The sequence below is a fragment of the Mytilus edulis genome, chromosome 8 (assembly GCF_963676685.1).
Source record: "Mytilus edulis chromosome 8, xbMytEdul2.2, whole genome shotgun sequence".
Lineage (NCBI taxonomy): Eukaryota > Metazoa > Mollusca > Bivalvia > Mytilida > Mytilidae > Mytilus > Mytilus edulis.
This window is the reverse complement of record NC_092351.1, coordinates 82,348,972-82,370,999: the sequence shown is the minus strand read 5'-3', so window position 1 is coordinate 82,370,999 and position 22,028 is coordinate 82,348,972. Positions and strand designations below refer to the sequence as shown.

At 32.7% G+C, this 22,028-nt stretch overlaps 1 protein-coding gene and 1 pseudogene across 1 annotated transcript; one reads left to right on the top strand and one right to left on the bottom strand.

The window, feature by feature from the left end:
• The first annotated feature begins 1,502 nt into the window (after nucleotides 1-1,502).
• On the top strand, nucleotides 1,503-21,766 carry LOC139486409 (uncharacterized). The gene is made up of 5 exons (XM_071271282.1): nucleotides 1,503-1,639; nucleotides 3,195-3,286; nucleotides 3,696-3,764; nucleotides 6,149-6,281; nucleotides 21,664-21,766. The coding sequence occupies exons 1-5, from the start codon at nucleotides 1,576-1,578 to the stop codon at nucleotides 21,696-21,698; spliced, it is 393 nt and encodes a 130-aa protein (XP_071127383.1). The 5' UTR covers nucleotides 1,503-1,575; the 3' UTR covers nucleotides 21,699-21,766.
• Nucleotides 12,123-16,135, bottom strand: LOC139486410 (uncharacterized; annotated as a pseudogene).
• Nucleotides 21,767-22,028: the final 262 nt, after the last annotated feature.

Sequence of the window (22,028 nt, the reverse complement as noted above, 5' to 3'; positions counted from 1 at the left end):
AAACTGTAATTTTGAAGTATTAAGAACCATGTTTGACTTTACAGCCGACTTGTACATACGTATGCTCATTGTCAAATCTGAAAGGAAAATCGGGACATTAATCTTTGGTTAATAAAATTCCTTAAATCACCGACAACTCTGATTTCGAATATAGAAGATCTGTCATTAAACTCTTAAGCTCTTGTTGATGTAAGTGACAGCTAGTGTATTGTGATGTTTTTTAAACAGGAAATAATAGGGCATCACCATAGAGTAAGTGATCCCTTTTAACAGACAGTTCCGTGCATAATTTTTCTAATTAGCTGATAATTTGTTTGCTTCCTTGTGAATAAGCTCAATGGTGTATGTAGTTTTTACTATTATCACTACTGATGTTGTGAGTTCGAACCCCGCTCTTATAGGTACACTCAACTACAATCTTAATTGACAACGAGTTTCAGTTTTCCTATCGAAGGTAGGTGACTTTCTACGGATATGTTGACTTGCTAAACCAATAAAACTAGCCGTCACGAAATAACCTTAATACAGTGCCGAAAAGTGGAGTTAAAACGCCAAAATCTAAACCAAGTAAATAATTCGACCACATTGTATCCGTTTAAATTTGACCTTTAACTTTAGTTATGGAAAGCTAGGTCAACATCTAAAGTGAAACAATCATTAGATTGACTGATTCTATCAACAAAATATCCGTCGAATACAGATAAAAACGATGGTTAATATCTGTCTTTCCTATAAAAAGAAATCAAAAAGACCTAAACAAATTGAATTGCACGTGTCCGGTAACTTTTGTATCAATATGTCATTTCATGTCATTGAAGGGGTTCTCTTGAACAGATATATTATGTTATGGAGGGGTATTTTGCGAGGGACTTAAATTTCCCGAGCCGCTAGGCAAGGGAAGTTTTGTTCCAAGACTTGTATTTTTTGCAAATACCCCTCCATAACATAATATATCTGTTTAATTACACCGAATAAATTTTTATTTAAACTCTCTGTACTTGGAAAAGGAAATATTTATTTGAGGACAAGTACTGAAATAAAATATACCGCGGGAACTATACATGTACTTTTACGCGTTCGCGCTGTCTTTATGTAACGTCATATCCGAAAAAAAAGTGGCGGGAGATGCTCGCAAGGGTAAAAAAGGAATATCCAAAATGGCAAATACCATGGTATTTGAGGTATATTCACCGGCAGTGGTGAAAAACAGTCAGATTCGTTTGAAATGAGGAAAAATGTTAGAATATGCGAAAAATACACTGGCTATTAGCCAATCAAAAGCTGGCATTCTTATATAAAGTGTAATTATTTCTGGAATTGTTCAATTTCAATAACAATTCATCTTAATGCGTAAACTTTGGTCTGTAAAAAGTAAAGTAACAATAATACCGAACTTAGAGGAACATTCCAAATACTCAATTTCCCATTTTTTTTTTTTTTTTTTTTAATGGAAATATCTGACACTCAAACACGTCAAATGAAAATTACAATTAATTTAGACTAATATCTATTTCACAGATAATATGTAATCTGATAGCCAGTGCTGTTGGGAAGAGAGATACTGTGGCATGTTTCATGTGCTGTAATAGTCCACCAAATAGTACACACGTTCCGTGTAATGGTTACTTGTGTAATCAAGGTGAGTTATGTTTAAAACTAGACAATGAAAACAAATGAAAACTCATTCAAACAAGCAACATTTAAGGTGTGTTCAATACAAATAACTGCAAATATTTGCTTGCACCCAGTGAGCTTCGGTTAAAAGAACGGCGGTCTTCGTCTTCACAAATTCATTAAATAATACATTAAACTATTGTTTAAACATAAACGCAATTTCGATTGATATTAAATAAACTACATGTAGATTCAATCTATATTCTTGTTCATGTTGTTAGTTTCATATTTTTATATTAAACGTCATTATAAGCTTAAGTTTAAAATGAAATATGGTGTACAAATAAAACCGATGTGTTGGAACGAAAACATCTACTTTTATAAATGTTTGTACTACAAAAGGTAAGATTGATTCACTCTTTATTATATAGTTTGTAAATCATCTAAACATGATATGAAAAATCCTACAAAAGATTAGCAAAATAAACAAGAGGGAGATTCACACTCATAGATCGGGCGGGAAAGCAGATTCTGCCAAACATTAGGCATCTGTCGTAGTACCCATGTTATTACAAACCCGGTAAATACTCTTGTAGCATGTATATGTTTAAGAAATAATTTGCTCATAACCTGATCTATGAGTTTAGGTTTAATCTGGGTAAGCATTATATTTGTCACTATTTTATACCAAGGTTGAGCATTGGTTACATTCAGCGAGGTGTTTTATTGTTAATCAATAATATGTCTACCAAAGTTAAGATCAGTACAGCTGTAAAAGGGAAGCTGTGATATGACGAGATCAAATCAAATGACAAAGACAATAGAACGGCCTTTAACATTATAAAGCATGTCGTAACAGAATTTTTCCGATTCTAGTTGGGAAAATTCCTTTCGAAGCATTTGAGATCACCCTTAGTTTTTGGTGGGTTTGTGTTGCTAAGTCTTAAGTTCTCTATGTTGTTTCTTCTGTACTATTAGTTGTCTGTTTGTCTTTTTATTTTTAGCCATGGCGTTGTCAGTGTATTTCTGATATATGAGTCTGATTTTCCCTCTGGTATATTTCGTCCCTGTTTTAGAACTTTTGGCCTTCGAAGTGGACCTATAAGACACTTTCAAAAAGTAAAGATTTTCGTATGACAAAGCCAAATACCTTTGTTTTTACAATACAAAATGACACCTGTGAGCTTGCTTTATAAAATATTTTATGTAAATCATTATCAAGCAGAACCAATTCAAATACTTATTGTGATTTCCGGCTTTCTTTTGAAAAATGGACGCTACAATTTGAACAGATAATCACATGAAGCCTTCACCTATTGAATTAAGGATATGAAAAGGAAAAAGAAATCTTCATGTATGATTCGACTGTTTCGTCTGTATGTTCGTTATAAAATAAAATATTGATTCTCACGAACCTGCAAACCCTGTCGTCCGCAGCCCTCTCTCAATACTGCAAGACCACATATAGATATGTACCTACTAACGTTTTTCTCTGTTATCTGATTTGTGTATTACCTTACTATTTACAATTAAGTGGTACAAACTTATTCATTATACCTAATATGTAATTTTTGCTACAGCACCTCATGTTGGGGGAGTTTCTTGTGGCGTTTGTGACAGGGTTAGCGATCCGAAGGAATGTGCGGTTGAGCAGCAATGTCAACCTAATGAGGTGGGTAATACAAACCATAATGGCAAAATACAAAATATCTTTTTCATAGTCTGTTATTTGGAAATTATAATCTATTTTTTTTTTTAAATAAGTGGGGGTGTTAACGCTATGAAGCCACGATGAAACAATACTCTATAAGGTTTTGAAATGCAATTTAGATAAATAATGACATAATAAGTATTCATTATTGTATCGATTTTTATAGACATGCCTAAACAAAGTCAGAATTTTGACAGTAGTTTTCAATTCGTTGCAAGTGTTTGAGCTTTTAAGTTTGCCGTTTAATAATAGACTTTCGGATTGGAGTCTTCATTCGTCTTCGGTAACTGAAACGATAAATGCTGCACTCAGTAACACATGTTTGGTCTATCCTTATGTTCAATCAGTTTCTTTATTTTCATGATTTAAGGTCTGTACAGTTTCGACGTTGTTTTTTGGTTTTGCTGTAAAACATAGCCTCGGATGTGAGCAAAAAACTGTAAGTAACTGTATTTAAGATAAATGAAGCCAACAGTAGTACACCGCTGATCAATAGTTACAGATCGATTTAGCAAACAACAAATACGGGTAAAAAACTAAAGTTGAGGGATACACATTAACATGTATTAGAAGAAAAAAAATCATTTATCAGTCAGACAGATAGATAGTTTATTCTCATAAAACTATGCAAATACAAAGGTTACAAAGAAGTTAAAAAATAATATACATAAAAATAAAAATGCATTATAGTCTTTTTTGTTTCAGCTTCGTAATAGGCGCATAAACATTTCAATAAAATAAAGATTGATTTATATCTATAAATGGTCAATATACGTGCATTTCAGGGGGATATTTCTAACGTAAAAGATACATGTGTTTCTTTGTTACATATGACATTGTTTATTGTGCTAAGGTAGATGTAAATGTTCATATAATGGAGATTTATGCGACTGTCATATAAAAAGAGGGGCGAAAGATACCAGAGGGAAACTTTTTATTTTTTTAACATAAATAAATATTTCAAATATTGGCTTGTTACAATATCATTCAGGAGTCCAATCTCTTCCTGATGTTCCCTGTTACAATCCACTTATCACTCAGGGTAATGATTAGTTGTAAAATACATAACACATCTTTTACATCAGAGGGAAACTTAAGTGAGAGGTTAGGCCAGCTATAAAACATGGTTTCTAGTTGTTATTTATTTATGATTGTCATTTTGTTTATTTTCTTTGGTTACATCTTCTGATATCAGACTCTGACTTCTCTTGAACTGAATGGTAATGGTAAGGGGGAGGGTTGAGATCTCTTAAACATGTTTAACCCCGCCGCTGTTTTGCGCATGTCCCAAGTCAGGAGCCTCTGGCCTTTGCTAGTCCTGTATTATTTTAATTTTAGTTTCTTGTGTACAATTTGGAGTTTAATATGGCGTTCATTATCACTGAACTCGTATATTTTTGTTTAGGGGCCAGCTGAAGGACGCCTCCGGGTGCGGGAATTTCTCGCTACATTGAAGACCTGTTGTTGACCTTCTGCTGGTTTTTTTTCTATGGTCTGGTTGTTGTGTCCTTGACACATTCCCCATTTCCATTCACAATTGTATTTCATCAACTATTCTCTGGTCAGTACCAAGTCAGGAATATGACAGTTGTTATTAAGTCAAAAGATGTGTTTGCGCTTTGGGTATCGTCTTGGTCGAGTTAAACCATTTCAATTGATATTGTACAGTGTGATTTGTATGTTGTAATGTTTCACTACTGTTTAATGTGAGGTTGAAAGTTGGTGTCTGGTAATTCCTTCAATCCCGCTATATTGTTTTGCACCTATCCTAAGTCAGGAGATTGTTGTTCAGTGGTTGTTGTTTGTTGGTGTGCTTCATTTGTATGTATCGCTCTTATGGTTTTGTTTTGTTTTTTTAATAGATAAGACCTTCCCTGTTTGAATTGTTTTACACTAATCATTTAGATCCCTTTATAGTGTGTAGTTCGGTTCTTACGGCTGTACATCGATTCAATGTGTTATTACGTTGTTACTTAGATGGATAGTGCCATGAGCACTCATACCAAATATTCTGATTTAAACATAGTATTATAATACTGAAACCATTCACTTTTGCCCTGTCAAATACTCAAATATACAAAGGGATGTAAAAGAGGGACAAAAGGTACCAAAGGGACAGTCAAAATCATAAATCTAAAATAAACTGACAACGCCTTGGCTAAAATGAAAATGACAAACAGACAAACAATAATACACATGACACAACATAGAAAACTAAAGAATAAACAACACGAACCCCACCAAAAACTAGGGGAGATCTCAGGTAATCCGGATGGGTAAGCAGATCCTGCTCCACATGTGGCACCCGTTGTGTTGATTATGTGATAACAAATCCAGTAAATAGTCTAATTCGGAAGGTCACATCATGAAAGGGAAGGGGTTTGTAGTTACGTCGTAAGGATCATATCCAATATCATTTGTGAAACGGTTATTCTATAACGATCAACCACCTCATCATGGCGTCCGTAAAATTTACGAAGGGAAGATTCCTGTTCTTGAAATTGCAAACCATTGAAAACACATTATCAATAGCAATTCTCTCCTTTTTGTTGGGGTCTATTGAAGGGTTTTTAACATGAACAAGGTTACGGTGGTAAATATAGCTATTTAAAATAATATATATACTCTTTAAAAGAGCAATATTTTTTTCGAAACATTAGATAAATACAATAAAAAAAAAAAGATAAGAATATCACCTACTCCGGTATTTTTTAAAAAATATATCAAGATACTGTTTTAAAGGCAATAACCAAAAACTTCCATATATATGACAGTTTGGACAATACACAGCAACTTTTTTCTATCACATATATTATGATTCAGGTCTGTGATCAGCTCCTTAAACAGTTCAAAATTACTCACACCGCAGCCGTTGGTAAACGAGATGTTGTCCTCTGCAAAGCATGCTGTGACGGTACAGGTTGTAACAAAGATGATTGCAAAAATGTTATTAAACGTAAGTGTTCTTAAAGGAAATCACACTTTTAATACTACTTGTAATTATTCCTTGAAAGTTTGCATGTAGACATATCACACCTATTACAATATTTTGGAAGGGAAACATTTGGGGTCACGGATTTTGTTTTCTAGATATGACGTCATCAAAAAATAAAGAATCGCGTTATACCGAAATATCGCTCTAAGTTGCTAATTGATGGCAAAATTATTGAAAAACGAATTTTTACTGGTAAAACAAAAAGAGTCAATTGTAACTTTTACCTTATACACATTTATTTTTCCCATTTTCCTTATTTTTTAAGGCCTTTGAACATTTCTCGCCATTTTTTAATTCTATTTATAATAGATTTTTCTTAAAAAAATAAAATATTTTAATGTGTTTTCCTTCATACTTCTGCATAAGTTGCAGCTTCGTTGGAGATTTTAAAAGCATAAACAAGGGGTACAATCAAAATCACGTGATAGATATACACACACAGGAAGTTACAGTCGAACTCGCCGCTTGAAAAGTTAGTAGTTGCATTTTCTTGTTTATATCAATTAAATTTTGATTAATAAGTTGGCACACCGAATGTCGGATAGTATGTAGTTTTAAAATACACAATTGTTTTTGCTAGAAAGCGTGCAGTTATTGCAAACACTTCGACGGTGAAATTGTGGAACTGTGTCGAAGTGTTCGCATTAACTGCACGCGTTCCAGAAAGAATAATTGTGTATTTCAAAACTAGATAGTATCCTACATTCGGTGCACTACCTTATTTATTAAATTTTATTGATATAAACAAGTAAATACGACTACTTACCTTTCAAGCGGTCTGCTCGACTGTTACTTCCGGTGTGTGTATATCCATCACGTGATTTTGATTGTACCCCCTGATAAACAGAAATAGGGGGTCATCGATGTTTTAAATCCGCTGAAACGGAAATAAATTTAATATCGATTTTTGGCGGGAACAATAACTAACGTAACGAAGGACGTTGCTAGCATTGGAGCATTTCTTGACCTGCTTGTATCTATTGGAATGAATGAAAACTTTTCACTACAAAATATAATAACATTTTTAAGGTTTTTCGGTTATTCATTGATATTCATGCCGTATTAAAGAAATGATCTACGGCTTGTAGATTAAGAATCTTCTACTTCGGAAGACTGTAGGTATCATGACTGAAAAGTAAACGAGCCATTTAGACTACAAACAGAATAAATTCACTGATTTGTCCATTCACACCGGGAAGATAAAACCTGAAATGTCATGCGTAAAAATCCACAAACTCAGAACTTCAAAAACAGACATTAATGACACAATTTTTGCAAGAAATTTGAAACTAGTTACCATTTCCGTAATAACCCAACGCTCAATAATCGAACAAAATTAAGTTCGACTTTCAGTAATAGTGAGTCTAAGCTCAATTAAGTTACACTTAGCAACTTCCGAGGTACATTGTGTATACTGTTAGATAGATTCAAAATTCTGGAAAGAGTTTACATTTGGAGCTCCGATGAAATTAAGAGTAAGATTGCAGTTTCTATTTACTCTTTATGCACCTCTTTTTTTCAATGTAGATTTTTTTTTTACTCATTTGTCTTTTATAACGGTATATGTACTTTATTTTGCCAATACTGAGTAATGATAGTTAATTTGAAAATAACTGATGGAATGTGTGTGCCAATTGTAGCACTCTCTGCTATATCATATTAACAAATTTTTTAATAATGTATAACATACCTAAATAATCAAGAGTTAAACAGCTACTTTTGTATTTAAAAAAACTGGTTGTCCTTTTCAGTCATCGTCGGATTCCGACAATCTCACTATTGACAGGCAAGTAATCACATTGTGTGATCTGAACACGAACCTACATCTGAACAAGTTTAAGAATTTTTTTAGGTTTTTTTTTCATTCTTTTCTTGAAATTTGCAAAACTTTCATTGGCAAATATCACATAAACACCAGCACAAAAAAATTGTCTATATAAGTGGAATATTCTTTCACCAGACGGACCATTAATGTGTTGATTACAGTTTAGTAGTACTCTGTCGAACATGTAACCCTACATAAATATATGTAGGTGTGTGTGTGTGTGTGTTGAACAATTCTCTTGATGAATACTTTAAATACCAAATGTGTAGTACGTGTAAATTTTGTGTGCGCCCTCTATGGGACGCACATGTATTATGGTATTGTCATTAAAATTTGGGGAATTGTTTAAGCTCCCTTTAAAATGTTATAGATATCCGATTTTACGTTTCTGAGATATGGGGTTTTATTCATTGAAAAAGGGGTCCAGTTTTCAGACAATAATTCAATAATGTTTTCGACAGTTCTCATGAAACTTTAGTTAGTTGTTTAAATCTATAGATGTAAATTCCATTTTGATTTTCAGAAATTTCTCATATACAATTGAGAAGTATGAGCTCTCTAAAATTGTACATATTGTTTTATATCACAAACGAAAGCTTTGGAGTACATGTTATTGCTCCAAACGTTCAGGAATAAGGGCCAACAAACAAGCATTTTACTAGTTTTACTATTTAAAATAACTTGTGCATAAGTGTATGGATCTATTTTAAATTGTACTACAAGGTTCCATACCACGAATAGGAGGCGGGGATTGAGTTAGGGGGTTATTACTCTAAGAGGGGTGGGAAAGGGGGGTTCATGTTTCTTTATGCATATTTTTGAAATTTCTAATTTTTCAAACTACATGTATACCAAGAAGACATTTCCAATCGCACAGCATTATAAAATAGTTTTTTAAGACCTTCGACCACATTTATTTTGTGTCAGAAACCTTTTTTATGTAAAGAATTTGATTACACCAAAATTCAGACAGTGTCAAGCTTGAATATTGTGTCTAGCCGTGGCCCAATTATTTAACCTCTGTGGGTGTATCAGGATGCGCTCAGCGAAGCATTTTTTATTGTGGATTTGTTGTTGTTGATTATCAGTAGTACAAAAATATATCACTAGACATAGTGTTTGACTTTCCAATATTATTTGACATCTAGCGGCCTTATTTTAACTTGCTGGTCCTATAGTTCGCTAACGGCAGTTTGAAGAAATACTACAAAATAGGATTTTTTTTGGTGCCCAAACTATGTTAGCCTGAACACAGCATTGCAGAAAGATTGAATATCATGTACAATATAATACGGTTCTATATTTTCTTTGAGTTCGACAACCAGCAACCGATGTAAAATTTTGAATGATTATCGTTTAGCGTTATTTTATTAACGTTTAATATTTCAATAAATATGATTACTCTACGAATCACTCGTTTTCATGTCCCCCTCCCTCCCCCTATCCCCCCTCCAAAAAAAACAACAGAGGCGTTAGATGTAAAAAAAAAACACGTGGGTAAGATGGACGACACTTGGATCAGTTCTGTAGTCGCATGTGAAATAAATACCGATTTGAAATAGCACTTCACCGATAATTTCGTCCAGTGGCAAGTTTAATGCATACTAGTATTCAGATCAAGAACATACTAGTTTTGACCCTGAATTGTATTAACCCGACAGGCTGAGCCGAATAAATACAAATATGACATGAGATTTTTGATTAATTATTCATATTTGTAGTATAGAAGAGTATAGTAATATCTCTCGTCCCCCCTTTTTATGACGTTTCATATATGTGATCTGAGAAAACTGAAAATCGGAACTCATTGTTCCTTTTCACAATATTCCCCTGAAAAACCCTAAACCCTACGCTGCCAAAGAGTATATGTCGCCGACTTCGTTATCAAGAAAAGGGTCCGAGAGGGTACTAAATTATATTGAATATGCTTTGAATTTCCAACGTTCTTAATATTGATTATGCATGATGATTATGTGTTTTGTATTACTATGTTCTGATATCATAATAATCTGGATAAAGGTTCATTCATTTATTGATATTTACTTTATGTTACAAATATTTTTTTATTCGTTGTATTTAAGCACTTCATCATCCTCTAATCTTTTTTCTTTGCCTATTCTCTTGCACTAATAGCCCATTATTCTGTATTCCGTTAACCCTAATACAATCAGACCCGCTTTTTTGGACACGAATTTTTAATTTAATTATAACAGTTGTAAAAAAATGACATGTTCATTATCATAACTCCTGCTTTAGTGGAACGTCCCTTCGAGTGGCTCGCTATTTTATAAATTAGCAAACCATACGACGGACTCGAAAACGGTGACGTCATAATACATTTACGACACTATAGCGTCGCCGATACCGATGTGTATATTTCCCTTTAAGTCTTTACATGTATAGCAAAAAGTAAAATCACAAAAATACTGAACTTCGAGGTATATTCAAAACGGAATGTCCTTAATCAAATGATAAAATCAAAAGCTGAAACATATCAAGCAAATGGATAACAACTGTCATATTTCTGACTTGGTAAAGACTTTTTCGCATATAGAAATGGTGGATTAAACCTGGTTTTATAGAGAGGCAAACCTCTCACTTGTATAACATTCGCAACAAAGGAGTAGGGCCACGAAGGGTCAAAAATGGCCCTGTCTCGGAAATTGACTAAATTACTCCAGAATGATCCCTTACTAGGGTAGTTTATAAATTGATAACCATCAGACTTGTAACTCTGTCTGTATAATTTTCCTGAACGTCAGAAAAGACCATGGTGAAATCCTATTTCAACAATTTGTGCGTAATGTCAAAATTGTTTTTCTTGACGTTCTGATACTAATATAATCATTTCACCACAAGTATTATTTTGCAAAGTATTTCCTGAATCTCATACACATAGTTCGTTCTTTATATATATCTTAACAGAAACTTACTAAAAGTCGGACAGATTAAAGTGGCAAACAATGCTCCAATTACATTAAGTACAATTGCACCGAAAACTCGTTTTCGGCTTTGATATTCACGAAATAGAAATTGCAGACAAACAAAATTCTATAGCATAGATTAAATTCAAAGTTATATATAGTTTCCGAACACATTAAGGCATATTAGTGTTATATTTGGCAGAAGGCACATTCATTAAAAGCTTCAAAATATCTTGGCGAGCGGAGTACAGCCGATTTAAAATCTTTAAAAATGTTTTACGATTGTTGTCTCATTGGAAATCATGCCATATCATCCCTTACATTAATATGAATATAAAACCCGTGATTTCGATGAAACTCAAAACATTTTATTTCCTGGAAAAAAATGAATAATGAAAACAATTCGTATAGACAATACATATAATTCCATATGATATAATCATATAACACATACGATACAAATGTACCACACGTGCACTCATAAGCACCACGCTCGTTCTGAAGGATTTACATGCCTACTCTTAAATCAGCCTTCAGAATAAAAAAAAGTATGAACGACAATTTCATTCAACACTGCTATTTATACACCAACGACTACTGACACACAAAATATTTATAATTTATACTATCTCTAATTGTACCTTAAGTGCGTGAAAATATGTACAATGTACAACTCTAAAACTAATAAGAATATACTTCAATTATTCAATGGATACGTTTCATATTTTCCCAAAGGTTTATTTTTATCTTTATAATATTTTTTTTTTAAAGGTTTAAAAAAAGAATTGACAAAATGCTCACTCTTAGTTTTCAAAAGCGGATAAGTTCATTTACGGATTTACTTGTTAACTATAGAGTTGATTGAAATGATATAAATTATATTAACGTATAAATGTAAGCTGTGTCAATAAAGTTATGTATTATTGAAAACTATAAATAACTACAATCGGTATACTCAATCTATTATTTTGTCTATATTTTGTTTCATTGAAATGTCTGATGAATATTTTATATTCAACAATAAATTACTTCAAAACTTTTTAAAAAGTTTGCTTAGTTGAAAAAAAACAACAACATTACAATATATTCAAATAGAGTTCACCATGTTCAAATACATTAGCAAGTGGAATACTAAGATAAAGTCAAGGAGACAGAAACCTAACAAGGATTGATACAACATTCTATTCTTCAACAACACTCTCCTCACTGTCACTTTCGTCTACGGCTTGTGGAATTGATGCTGCATCTTCTAGATATGCTCCCCAATTCTGGACTCCATAAGATATATCCTGATTATGCCTTGCATAACCAAGATACCAGAGTATTGATGCAATATGGGCACATACTCCCACAACACGTGCTCCTGCTCTGCATTTACAGTACCATGCGGTAATTTCAGCAGATGTGTATTCTATCCACAAGATGTATGTTTTTGAAGAAACATGACGGCTCTGAAGTTTCACGCGTATCAAATGTTCATCCTCCTTATGTATAAGAATTTGACAATTGCCTTCTAAGTGTTCCTGAATGTAGCTAGTGCTAAGTTTTAGTTGATAGACACCGCACGTTATGTTTCTAAGATCTTCTTCATCAAGAACTGGAAAATCGTCTAAAGTATGATTATCTGGCTCTTTCCAAATTGTCTTACGCCTCTCCAAATTTTCTTCTTCTACCCTCTGTTTCAGTGTATTTACTCTTTTCGACAGATAGAGCATTTTTGCAGCCAGTGCTTCTTCATTGGCACATCCTTTTTAAACAGGAAAATTTCAATTATAATACAAGTAAATAGTTTCACAATTTTTTAATCAAATATAAAAAAAGTGTGGTGTGATTTCCAATGAGACAACTATTTACAAGTTTACCAAATGACACAAAAATTACCAACTCTTAGTCGCAGTATGGAGAGTTGTCTATTTAGCACCCATACCACATCTTCCTATATCTATATGCAAAAGAACAATAATAATTAATGTTTTATATTATCATGTGGTATTATTTATCATTTGTCTTATAGATTTTGTTTAGATTGTTTGTTTGGTTAATTTGCTTTCTAATGAATAGTTAGGGAAAAGTGATTAATACTTTTTAGAGAAAGTTTTTTTTCTTTGTACATTTTATTAAAAAAAACAAGTGGAAAATGACAGCTCTGACAGTGCGAATTTCCTAGTGAAAAAAACAATATGTTTTTAAAATATCGCAAATGCGATTTGATCACTTTTTATGATTTGATGATATACATATACTTATTACAGTTATACATGTATCTTAGTGAGAATGTTTACCTGGAGACAACGGCGGCAAATATTTATTTGATATTCCACATACAATGCAAACATAATCTCCGATATATATGAAACTTGTTTATTTGGTAAAACATCTCTTGATTCTTGCATTAGCAGATTCTACTACCCAACCGACCTAGAATGAGAAAAATAGTAATTTAGGGCTATTTTCCTACAGCATGTAGGTTAAAGGTTTGGTTGGCTTGCTTGCTGTGTTTATATAACTGTTTGCTCAAACATTGTAATAAAGTTTTACAATTGCAATTAATACATAGTTTTAGTTTATATAATCTATTGGATGCTTGAATAAAACATTTAGACGATAAAAGCAAGAAATCCAACCAAACCTTTGACCTACATGCATTAGAAAAAAAGCTCTAAACATAAGGTCTGAAATTTATAATCGGTTGCAATTAAAACTATGTTTGTCAATGTCAATTATGTTATATACATTGTCATTTTTGCGAACAGTAACAACAATACCATCACGTGTGCAGAATATAAAACGTTTATGGAAGGTGTGCTACCTTTTTATCGATTTGGTTTGTTTAATTGATATTTATGTGTAAAAAACTATTCATAGGGGAAAACAAAAAAATATGCAGTCCTATAAGTTACTTTTCTTTATTCTTATTAGTGGCACAATAGTCATAGTCTAAGCAGTAACAATGGGCATATGTTGAGTTGGGTGTGCTTCGTATGAATAAGAGCATTTTCTATGTAGCGATAAAAATATCTTAACATGATACTATATAAAGTGACGCAGTTTCAAAATTAGTTTTGAGAATCATACTACAGTATTTTGGCTGTAGGGGTACAAACCTTAGTAACTAATCTGCTTGCATTGGCTTCATCTGTTGTCATTTGTTTTTGGCCTTTCGTTAAAAAGCTTGGCATCTGTGCCTTTATCCCCAAATCATCAAGAAGCTCCAATGAGTCCCTGAATCCTCTGTCAACGACAAATATATCATCGTCTTGTACCCATTCTTTGATATCTTCTACATTTGTGTTAAACATATGTTTGAGGATTGCCGCATCATTATTTTTGCAGTCGGCCAAGTATGGTCCCAAAACAGTCACAAAGTACCCTGTAGTAGTAACAACTACCATTGGTTTAACAAGCGGTCGTCCCTTGTGTAAACTATATGACCGTCTTTGAAAATGAAAGTTTCCACTTTTTTGGATATACATATAGGTGCCATCAAGCACTAAGATAGCCTGTGTGTTTGTTCCATCCCCAAATAAAGTCTGAGCTAGTGGTCGTGTGTGCAGATTAACGACATCATCATGGCTAATGTGTTTAAAACCCAAATTTTCAGGTACGAAATTCTTAACTAAAACTTGTCTGACACATGAAATGGCTCGGCGTAAACTTGATCTTGATATGTTGAAAATGGTAGATACCACTTTATTTGAAATTCCAGATTTTAATTTAAAAAGGCTATAATCTGCTAGTATTGTATTGAATGATGGCAATTTATCATATTCATTAATTAAACACATACTCTGATTTCTTTTTATATTTACCCAATTTGATGGGTCATCATCAACCGTAAAATTTCGTTTCTCGGAGTCCGGCGTGTTCGACTCTGCGATTAGTATCCATTGTTGTTGATGTGATAAAGAATTCGCAAAGATGTCGATGTCAAAAACAAAACGTCAAAAGATCTTAAAATCGTATCAAGGTGTCTTGGACACCTTTTTTAAACAACCAAAACGGTAAGTAAATCAGTATAATACATGAATTTAAAACCCGAACTTAATCAAAAATAGAGGGATTACTTCATAATTTGATGCTAAATTGTTAAAATTCAGGAGCTTCTGAGCTTCCCCATGGACCCTCAACCGTAATCACGCCTCTCGTTCATAAAATCCTGGCCTAGGTATTGAAATGTTAAGTTACTCCTTATACCCTTGAGTTTAGAATTTCTCGTTATTGGTCTACTGCTGTTAAGATCCATCCAATCATTTTGATATGTACCATAGACAATTAATGAAGAAAACTCGGCATAAAAAATGTCACACCCTGACACTTTAACTATAAAATATACATGCTCCAAGTCAGGAACCGTTACATTAGTGCAATTCTCTATTATTTTATGTTTTTAAGCCAAAAAAGGTCCAAAAAAATTTTCGCCTCGCTTCGCTCGCCGAAATATTTTATTCTACGCCCCCCTTTCAAATATCCTGGACACCCTGCAGGAATTATAACCTCTTTTTTAAGAAATGCAGAAAATCTTGCTTGTGATGAAACAACAATTAACTTGGCTACAGGCTTTTTGCATATGAAACAGTATGAATGGCTTTTTGATGTAGAAGGTATTGAAAGAGATACTGATGGTGGACTGGATAAAACAGTAGATCTACGTTTTGCTGGTGGAGCATACTCTTCATCGTCAGATAATATATGCTGTACAACAGAGGATTGTCTGGTTTCTTGAACATAGTATTTGTGCCTACACATATTGCATATTTTGTCTTCTTGTTTATATGTTATCAAAAAATTCTTCTTCAAATACTTTGCTACAGATTTATTGATTGATCTTCTTTCATGTGATTTAGTCCTTTTATTGCATAGAACGCACGGGTAATACTTTGGACCGCTTCCAGGCATTCTGAAGTGAAATAAAGAAATGAATCTTAGTACGCGAACCACGATTGCAGTTTAGAACAGGAGATTTGATGCATGTGATAATGAACAGCAACCCAACAATATTTAACAGAGCAACAATTTTATAACACATCTTATTTTTAATTATTGTGTATAAACATATATGTTCAGGAATGAAACTTCAACAGACAATGTGTAATAAAATAATTTAGTTCCCAGTCCTAACTCACCAACACTAGTAGTCACACTTCAAACAGTATTTATAGATCATATCATATTTGATAATTTATGGGGGACTGAATATGCAGGTATCTTAACTAGTTTAATTTCTATTACTCATCAGAAAGGCAAGTTCTATATAAAAATAATTTGTTGGATAACAATTTCTTTTAAAAAAAATGAAATGCCGAATAGAAACGTTTCAAAATAATGTTATCAATTAATCAGTAAGACTAGAAAATAAAAAAAATATCAGTGCATCTATTCAAACAATCACAGGAATGAAAGTAATGAATTAGGTTTAATGATATTATACAAAAAAAAAGAAGAAAAAATTTTTTTTTTATACTAGTGGGCCGCGAACCCTTACAAGCTTTGTAATGCCACTCTCAAAAAGCAACGCTTTAACCATTACACCACGTCTTCGTACACTTCAAAGAAGGAAAACAAGTGGTATATAAATTTTAAGTCGGACTGAAGCTAGTCGTCTGCTTTTGTTTGTTTTTGTTGAACATACATGAGTAAAGATATATTACTGCTTCAGCTTAGTTATTAGGATCTTTTTAAGACGGTTTTCGTAGAATAAATTCTGCCTTAATTAAAAGCTGCCCCATTTTTTTTTTATAGCAAAGCCGACCAATCGTAAACATAACATTTCAAAATCCCTTTTAAGTGTTAAAATAACGTTGTTCACAATGAACTCTTAATTAATTTATTATCTACTAGTCATTTTATTTTCCACAACAATGTTTCAATAAAAAAAAAAAACACGTTGTAACTACGGGAAAAAAATCTCCGTCGGCAGTTGACGAAGCTACGGAACTTGTTATTCCAATTTTGTTTGTTATTTAAATCTATAAATTAATTTTGACTTACCTCAATATGTAATCTCCAAGAAAAGCATGCTTCGGTTGCAAGAAAAGATTCACATAATGGTCTACAGTATATGTCAGAGAAAACAAAAATTGCCGAATATATGTCACCGTCCGGCAAAACTGCCTTAATTTCATCCATATTTCTGTTGGTAAGTGCAACAAACATGCGCAATGTAATTCCAATACACACACAAAAAAACGAAATATGATAGAATGTATTCAAAATATTATAAAAAGAAGATGAACTATAAAAATTGTTTCTATTTTAATATATTAAGTTCGTGATAGATTCATGAGACATTTCGCCACAAAATCTATCGTACATCGGAAATAACAGTGTTGAATCCGGATTTGCTTGTTTGCAAAAGTTTATTTTTCGATGTGGCCACAGGCCTCGACCACGCTAATAAATGTTGCAAACGATTTCAAAGTGTTAAACAATTAAAATGAGATTAGAACTACTTTGGTCGAGGCCTGTGGCCAATGCGAAATTTAACCAAGAAGTGTGAAATTCTTCGAAAATTTTGATGTTTTGAGCGTTCCGGTTCGATTTCGGGGGTTACGTCACATTAGTGACGTCATGAAAATATGATTTTTAAAAAAATAACAAACAACGATATTAGTAGATATGTTTTAACTATAATGGATCCACCTTGTTTATATTTATTTTTTTGTCATTTCACAGGGCCAATATAGGCACTTCGTGGCCATACTCCTTTCTTTATATTGACAACGATGCATGAACAAAACAAACAAGCAAAATAGGTTAAATTAAAAACCAATTGTTCAGAGAACAATTGAAGGTCTTTCCATCAAAACAATGTATTTTGATATGAAAAGTTGTGAAACTAAGTTTAAAATGTCATTTCAATCGTCAAATGATAGCTCCTAGTAAGCTGATTCCAAAAATATATTGTTTCCATACATTTTTTTTTAAATAAGGGAGATAATTTGTTACTTCCGGTTTGAAAAATGTTACTTCCGATTATATTTGAATATTTACTTGACACTGATTCCAAAAATATCTGGTTCTATATACTTTTATATTAAAAAGTACAAAAAAAATAGCTATTTCCGGTTTACAAAAGGTCACTTCCGGTTGTTTTTTACAAGGTTAAATGGTTTGATATCTTTTTCTAAAAGTTGTGTATCTTTATCATGTATACATATAGAATAAAAGCAAAGGTCAAAATCTAGAACGTCAAATTAAGCTATGACCTTGAGATCAGTTTCAAGGTCATAAACCAAGGACCTAAAATCAAAAGACCATAGGTCTTTATTATATTTAGTTAATGAGTTATATCACCAAACGCGTATTTTTAAATACAAGAGGGGAGAAAACTCCCTTTTACATTCAACGTACGCTTGCAATCAAAATTGACATCTTACGACATGTCGCAACTAACAATTTAGTAAAAATAATTTGTTGATATCTTATACAGTCTTTGGATATAAGTGAAAATAAGCCAAATTCAAATATTAGAATGTGACCTTGACCTTTGACCTTGACCTAATTTTCATTTTTGGGGACCAAGGACCTCAAATCAAAAGATCCTAGGTCTCTATCACTTATGATTTATAAGATAGAAATTCATATCACTTATATCAGATGCATAAGGGGAAATAACTCTCATATGGAGCGGTCATATCGCTTCGGTAAAAATAGGACAAATCATGTGAAGGATATAACGAGCAATTTTGTAAAATAAATTTGTCATAATCTTTTACGGTTGCGAAGGAGATGCGCTAACAAGGAAAACAGTGTTTGGGGAGATAACTCCTACAAAGAAAAGTATTCGTTTACGCAGGGTAAATTTCAAAAGTGCATAAACTGTTCGATATCATATACCAAATATCTAAGCGACATATTGCGAAACAAGTGTTTATCGCAAGAACAAAATTAGGCGGAAGAAAAAAAAAAAAAAATAATAATCAGAAGAAAAACAATAGGTCTTTCCACAGAAAAGTGGAAAGACCTAATAAAAGCAGTCAACATCGTGTTATAATCCTAAGCACTACAAAAACAAGGATGTAACAAAGAAACACAAAATGGCCTATAGAAAAATCACTAACTAAGTAAAAATAATGACGAGAATACACACAATTACCATAATACAATAACACAACAAGAGATGTATAAGTACAGAGCCACGTCATATATATAACGAAGAAACATACAAAGGCATATACCCAAAGCACATAGCTAAAATGAAAGACGAGCAAAACACATTGGTAAAAAGGAATATAGACCAAGCCCAGGACAAAATGAAAGATGAGAATACGAAAATATCAAAAACAATAATGACAAACTGTACAAGTTCCACAAGTATCTGTATACCAATAAAAACAGACACATATTTAACAAAGATGCACAAAAAACACAAATATTAAATGTAACAACCTCCTTCATTGCTTTCTTATTTTTTGAATTTTATTTATGTATGCCAAATACACCCATACACGATTAAAAGGTTTTTGGCAAGCAAATCGAATTGCCAGATCAACATTGCCATAACATTGAATCGTGCGTTATCGTAACGATAACGTCAGAATGTAAACGTCACACAGGAAAAATTAAATTAAACTAATTGGCGTACTAAATTATAATTCTGGTACCTTTGATAACTATTATAAAGAAATATCGTTCAAAATACTAAAACAATATACCCTATAGTTCGTTTTGCCTAGTCTCTGCAGAATATAAATTAGAAGTTTAAATTCACTTCTTGTCGCTTTTCTATAGGTTCTTTGTGTATTTCTTCTAAAAACAGAGCCACGTCATTATTTATATAAAAAAACACAACAGGGAATTTAGGCAAAGCATTCGCAAATATGAAAGAACAGAATACAAAAATTAGAACAAAACAATAACGCCATGTGTATCACAGAAACACAATAAGTCAAACGGACAAGGTAACATGACATATAATGCATACAACACAATGAAGGGATGTATAAGTACAGTTCCACGTCAAATGGATATCACCAAAAAATATTAACAACGGTAAAAGTATTATTTTAAATTAATAAAATTGAGAATAGAAATGGGGAATATGTCAACGAGTTTACAACCCAACCGTAGAGCAGCCAGAAAAACTAGCACCCGGAAGCGTCCTTCAGCTGGACCATAAAAAGTTTACTAGTTCAGTGATAATGGACGTCATACTGAACTCCGAATTATACACAAGAAACTAAAACTAAAAGTCATACAAGACTAACAAAGAATAGAGGCCCCTTCTTGCCTTGGGCATGTTGGGACAGACGCAAAAATTCGGCGGGTTTAAACATGTATTCCTCCGTCTTTACCCCTAGCCATTGTAGAAAAAACAAACGCACAACACATCACATAGTTAAACTCAGTTGAAGAGAGATCCGAGTTCGATGTCAGAAAAGGTAACAAAAAAAAAAATACTCTAAATGAAAATAATACATAAATAACAAAAGACTACTATTAGTTACTGATCTGCTAGCTCCATACCTCAATTAAACTGATTGAAAGATTAGGTCTTCATCATATGAATATTAACCATAATCCCTCCTGTTATGTGTTAAGTATTACATGTACTATACCATCATAAAATATATGAGAGGAACATAACCCGTGACAAATATTTGAAAAATAGTACACTAAGAATAAATTTAAATTTGGTTTTGCTAAAGGCTTGCTTATGGATAAAAACTTGTATATAAATATGTCATTCTACTAATATCACATATGTATCCTTTACCCCTCCTATGTGTCTAACTCTGAAATTTTTTTCTGATATTGCTAACCTTTTAGTTAGATTTGTTTTAGAATACTTTCCCCTAGAATATCTGAACGTACATCCTTCAACACCGAGAAAACCTCCCTTTAAAAAGTTAGCCATAGAAGACATCGAAATGACAAAATGTGCCGCACAGCCCTATATTTCGACCTTTGAAAAAAAATTGTAGTGCAAATAAACTTTCAATTCTAGTATAAGATTTTATATAAAACTTCATAGTAAAAGTGGTACAGTTTAAGCCGTAAAAGGAGTTCCTATGGGAAATTGGATTGTCAATACTTACAGAAATTCAACCTTTAACAACAACGATAAATTTCTTATTGAAAAATACTCTCTTCCCTCTATTTTCCAATTGATATTTGCATAGAATAATTGATACATTACGGTCGTGAATGTTCTAAATTCTAGCATTCGACTGGGACGGACTCATGGAGATAATATCAAAACAATTAAAGCAACATGATGAGAATAAACGCATTACATCATCACTATACAAGCTGTATTTACGGTCGAAATCACCAGTTGGTTGACCCAAACCAAGTTTTTTTACGATCATCATTACAAATGGGTTTACTGAAACAGTAATGTGGACGGTTGCAACCACCAATTGGTTTACTGATACACAGTGATTGTACAGAGTAAAGTTGGCTGCTTTGAATATTTACCGATTGATAATTATCCCTGTCATGAGAATTTGTAAGAGAGTTTTTGGACATTTAAAGGCCTTTCGGCTTTTATATCACTAGAGAGTGTATCATTATATCCTTATTTCCTTTAATTTGCATGTCTTAAAAATTGTGCTTAAAAAAGAAGGTTCACGAATATATTATTCTTTTTCAGGCCAAACCTGCCACGACTCTACTGTTTGTGGATGAAGATTCAAATACCAGATGTCATTATTTGAAATAGAAAATAAATATACTTTTTTGGCAAGACAAACGTGCTTTTGTGTGCATGTATCAGGCCTATCAAATTTATTAATAACTTCTTTTTCTAAATATTTAAAATAGAACCTACAACTACATTTAATAGCAAGAAATATAAACGTCCCATATACGTCACTTCAGATGCTATTGAATCACGCATGGGTTGTGATGATTTATTTGTTTGTTTACATAAAATAAAAATACACTCATGCATTGTTAGGCAAGTTTTCGTGAAATACAATATAGCAGTTGTGTGTATTAAATGTTGCTATTTTAAAC

Bases quoted from the DNA above. Each gene is read 5' to 3' on its own strand.
- LOC139486409 (XM_071271282.1), top strand. From the start codon at position 1,576: ATGTGCTGTAATAGTCCACCAAATAGTACACACGTTCCGTGTAATGGT. The intron at 3,287-3,695 runs GTGGGTAATACA...TCATGATTTAAG, and splicing joins AGCAATGTCAACCTAATGAG to GTCTGTACAGTTTCGACGTT. The intron at 6,282-21,663 runs GTAAGTGTTCTT...ATTCTTTTTCAG, and splicing joins TTGCAAAAATGTTATTAAAC to GCCAAACCTGCCACGACTCT.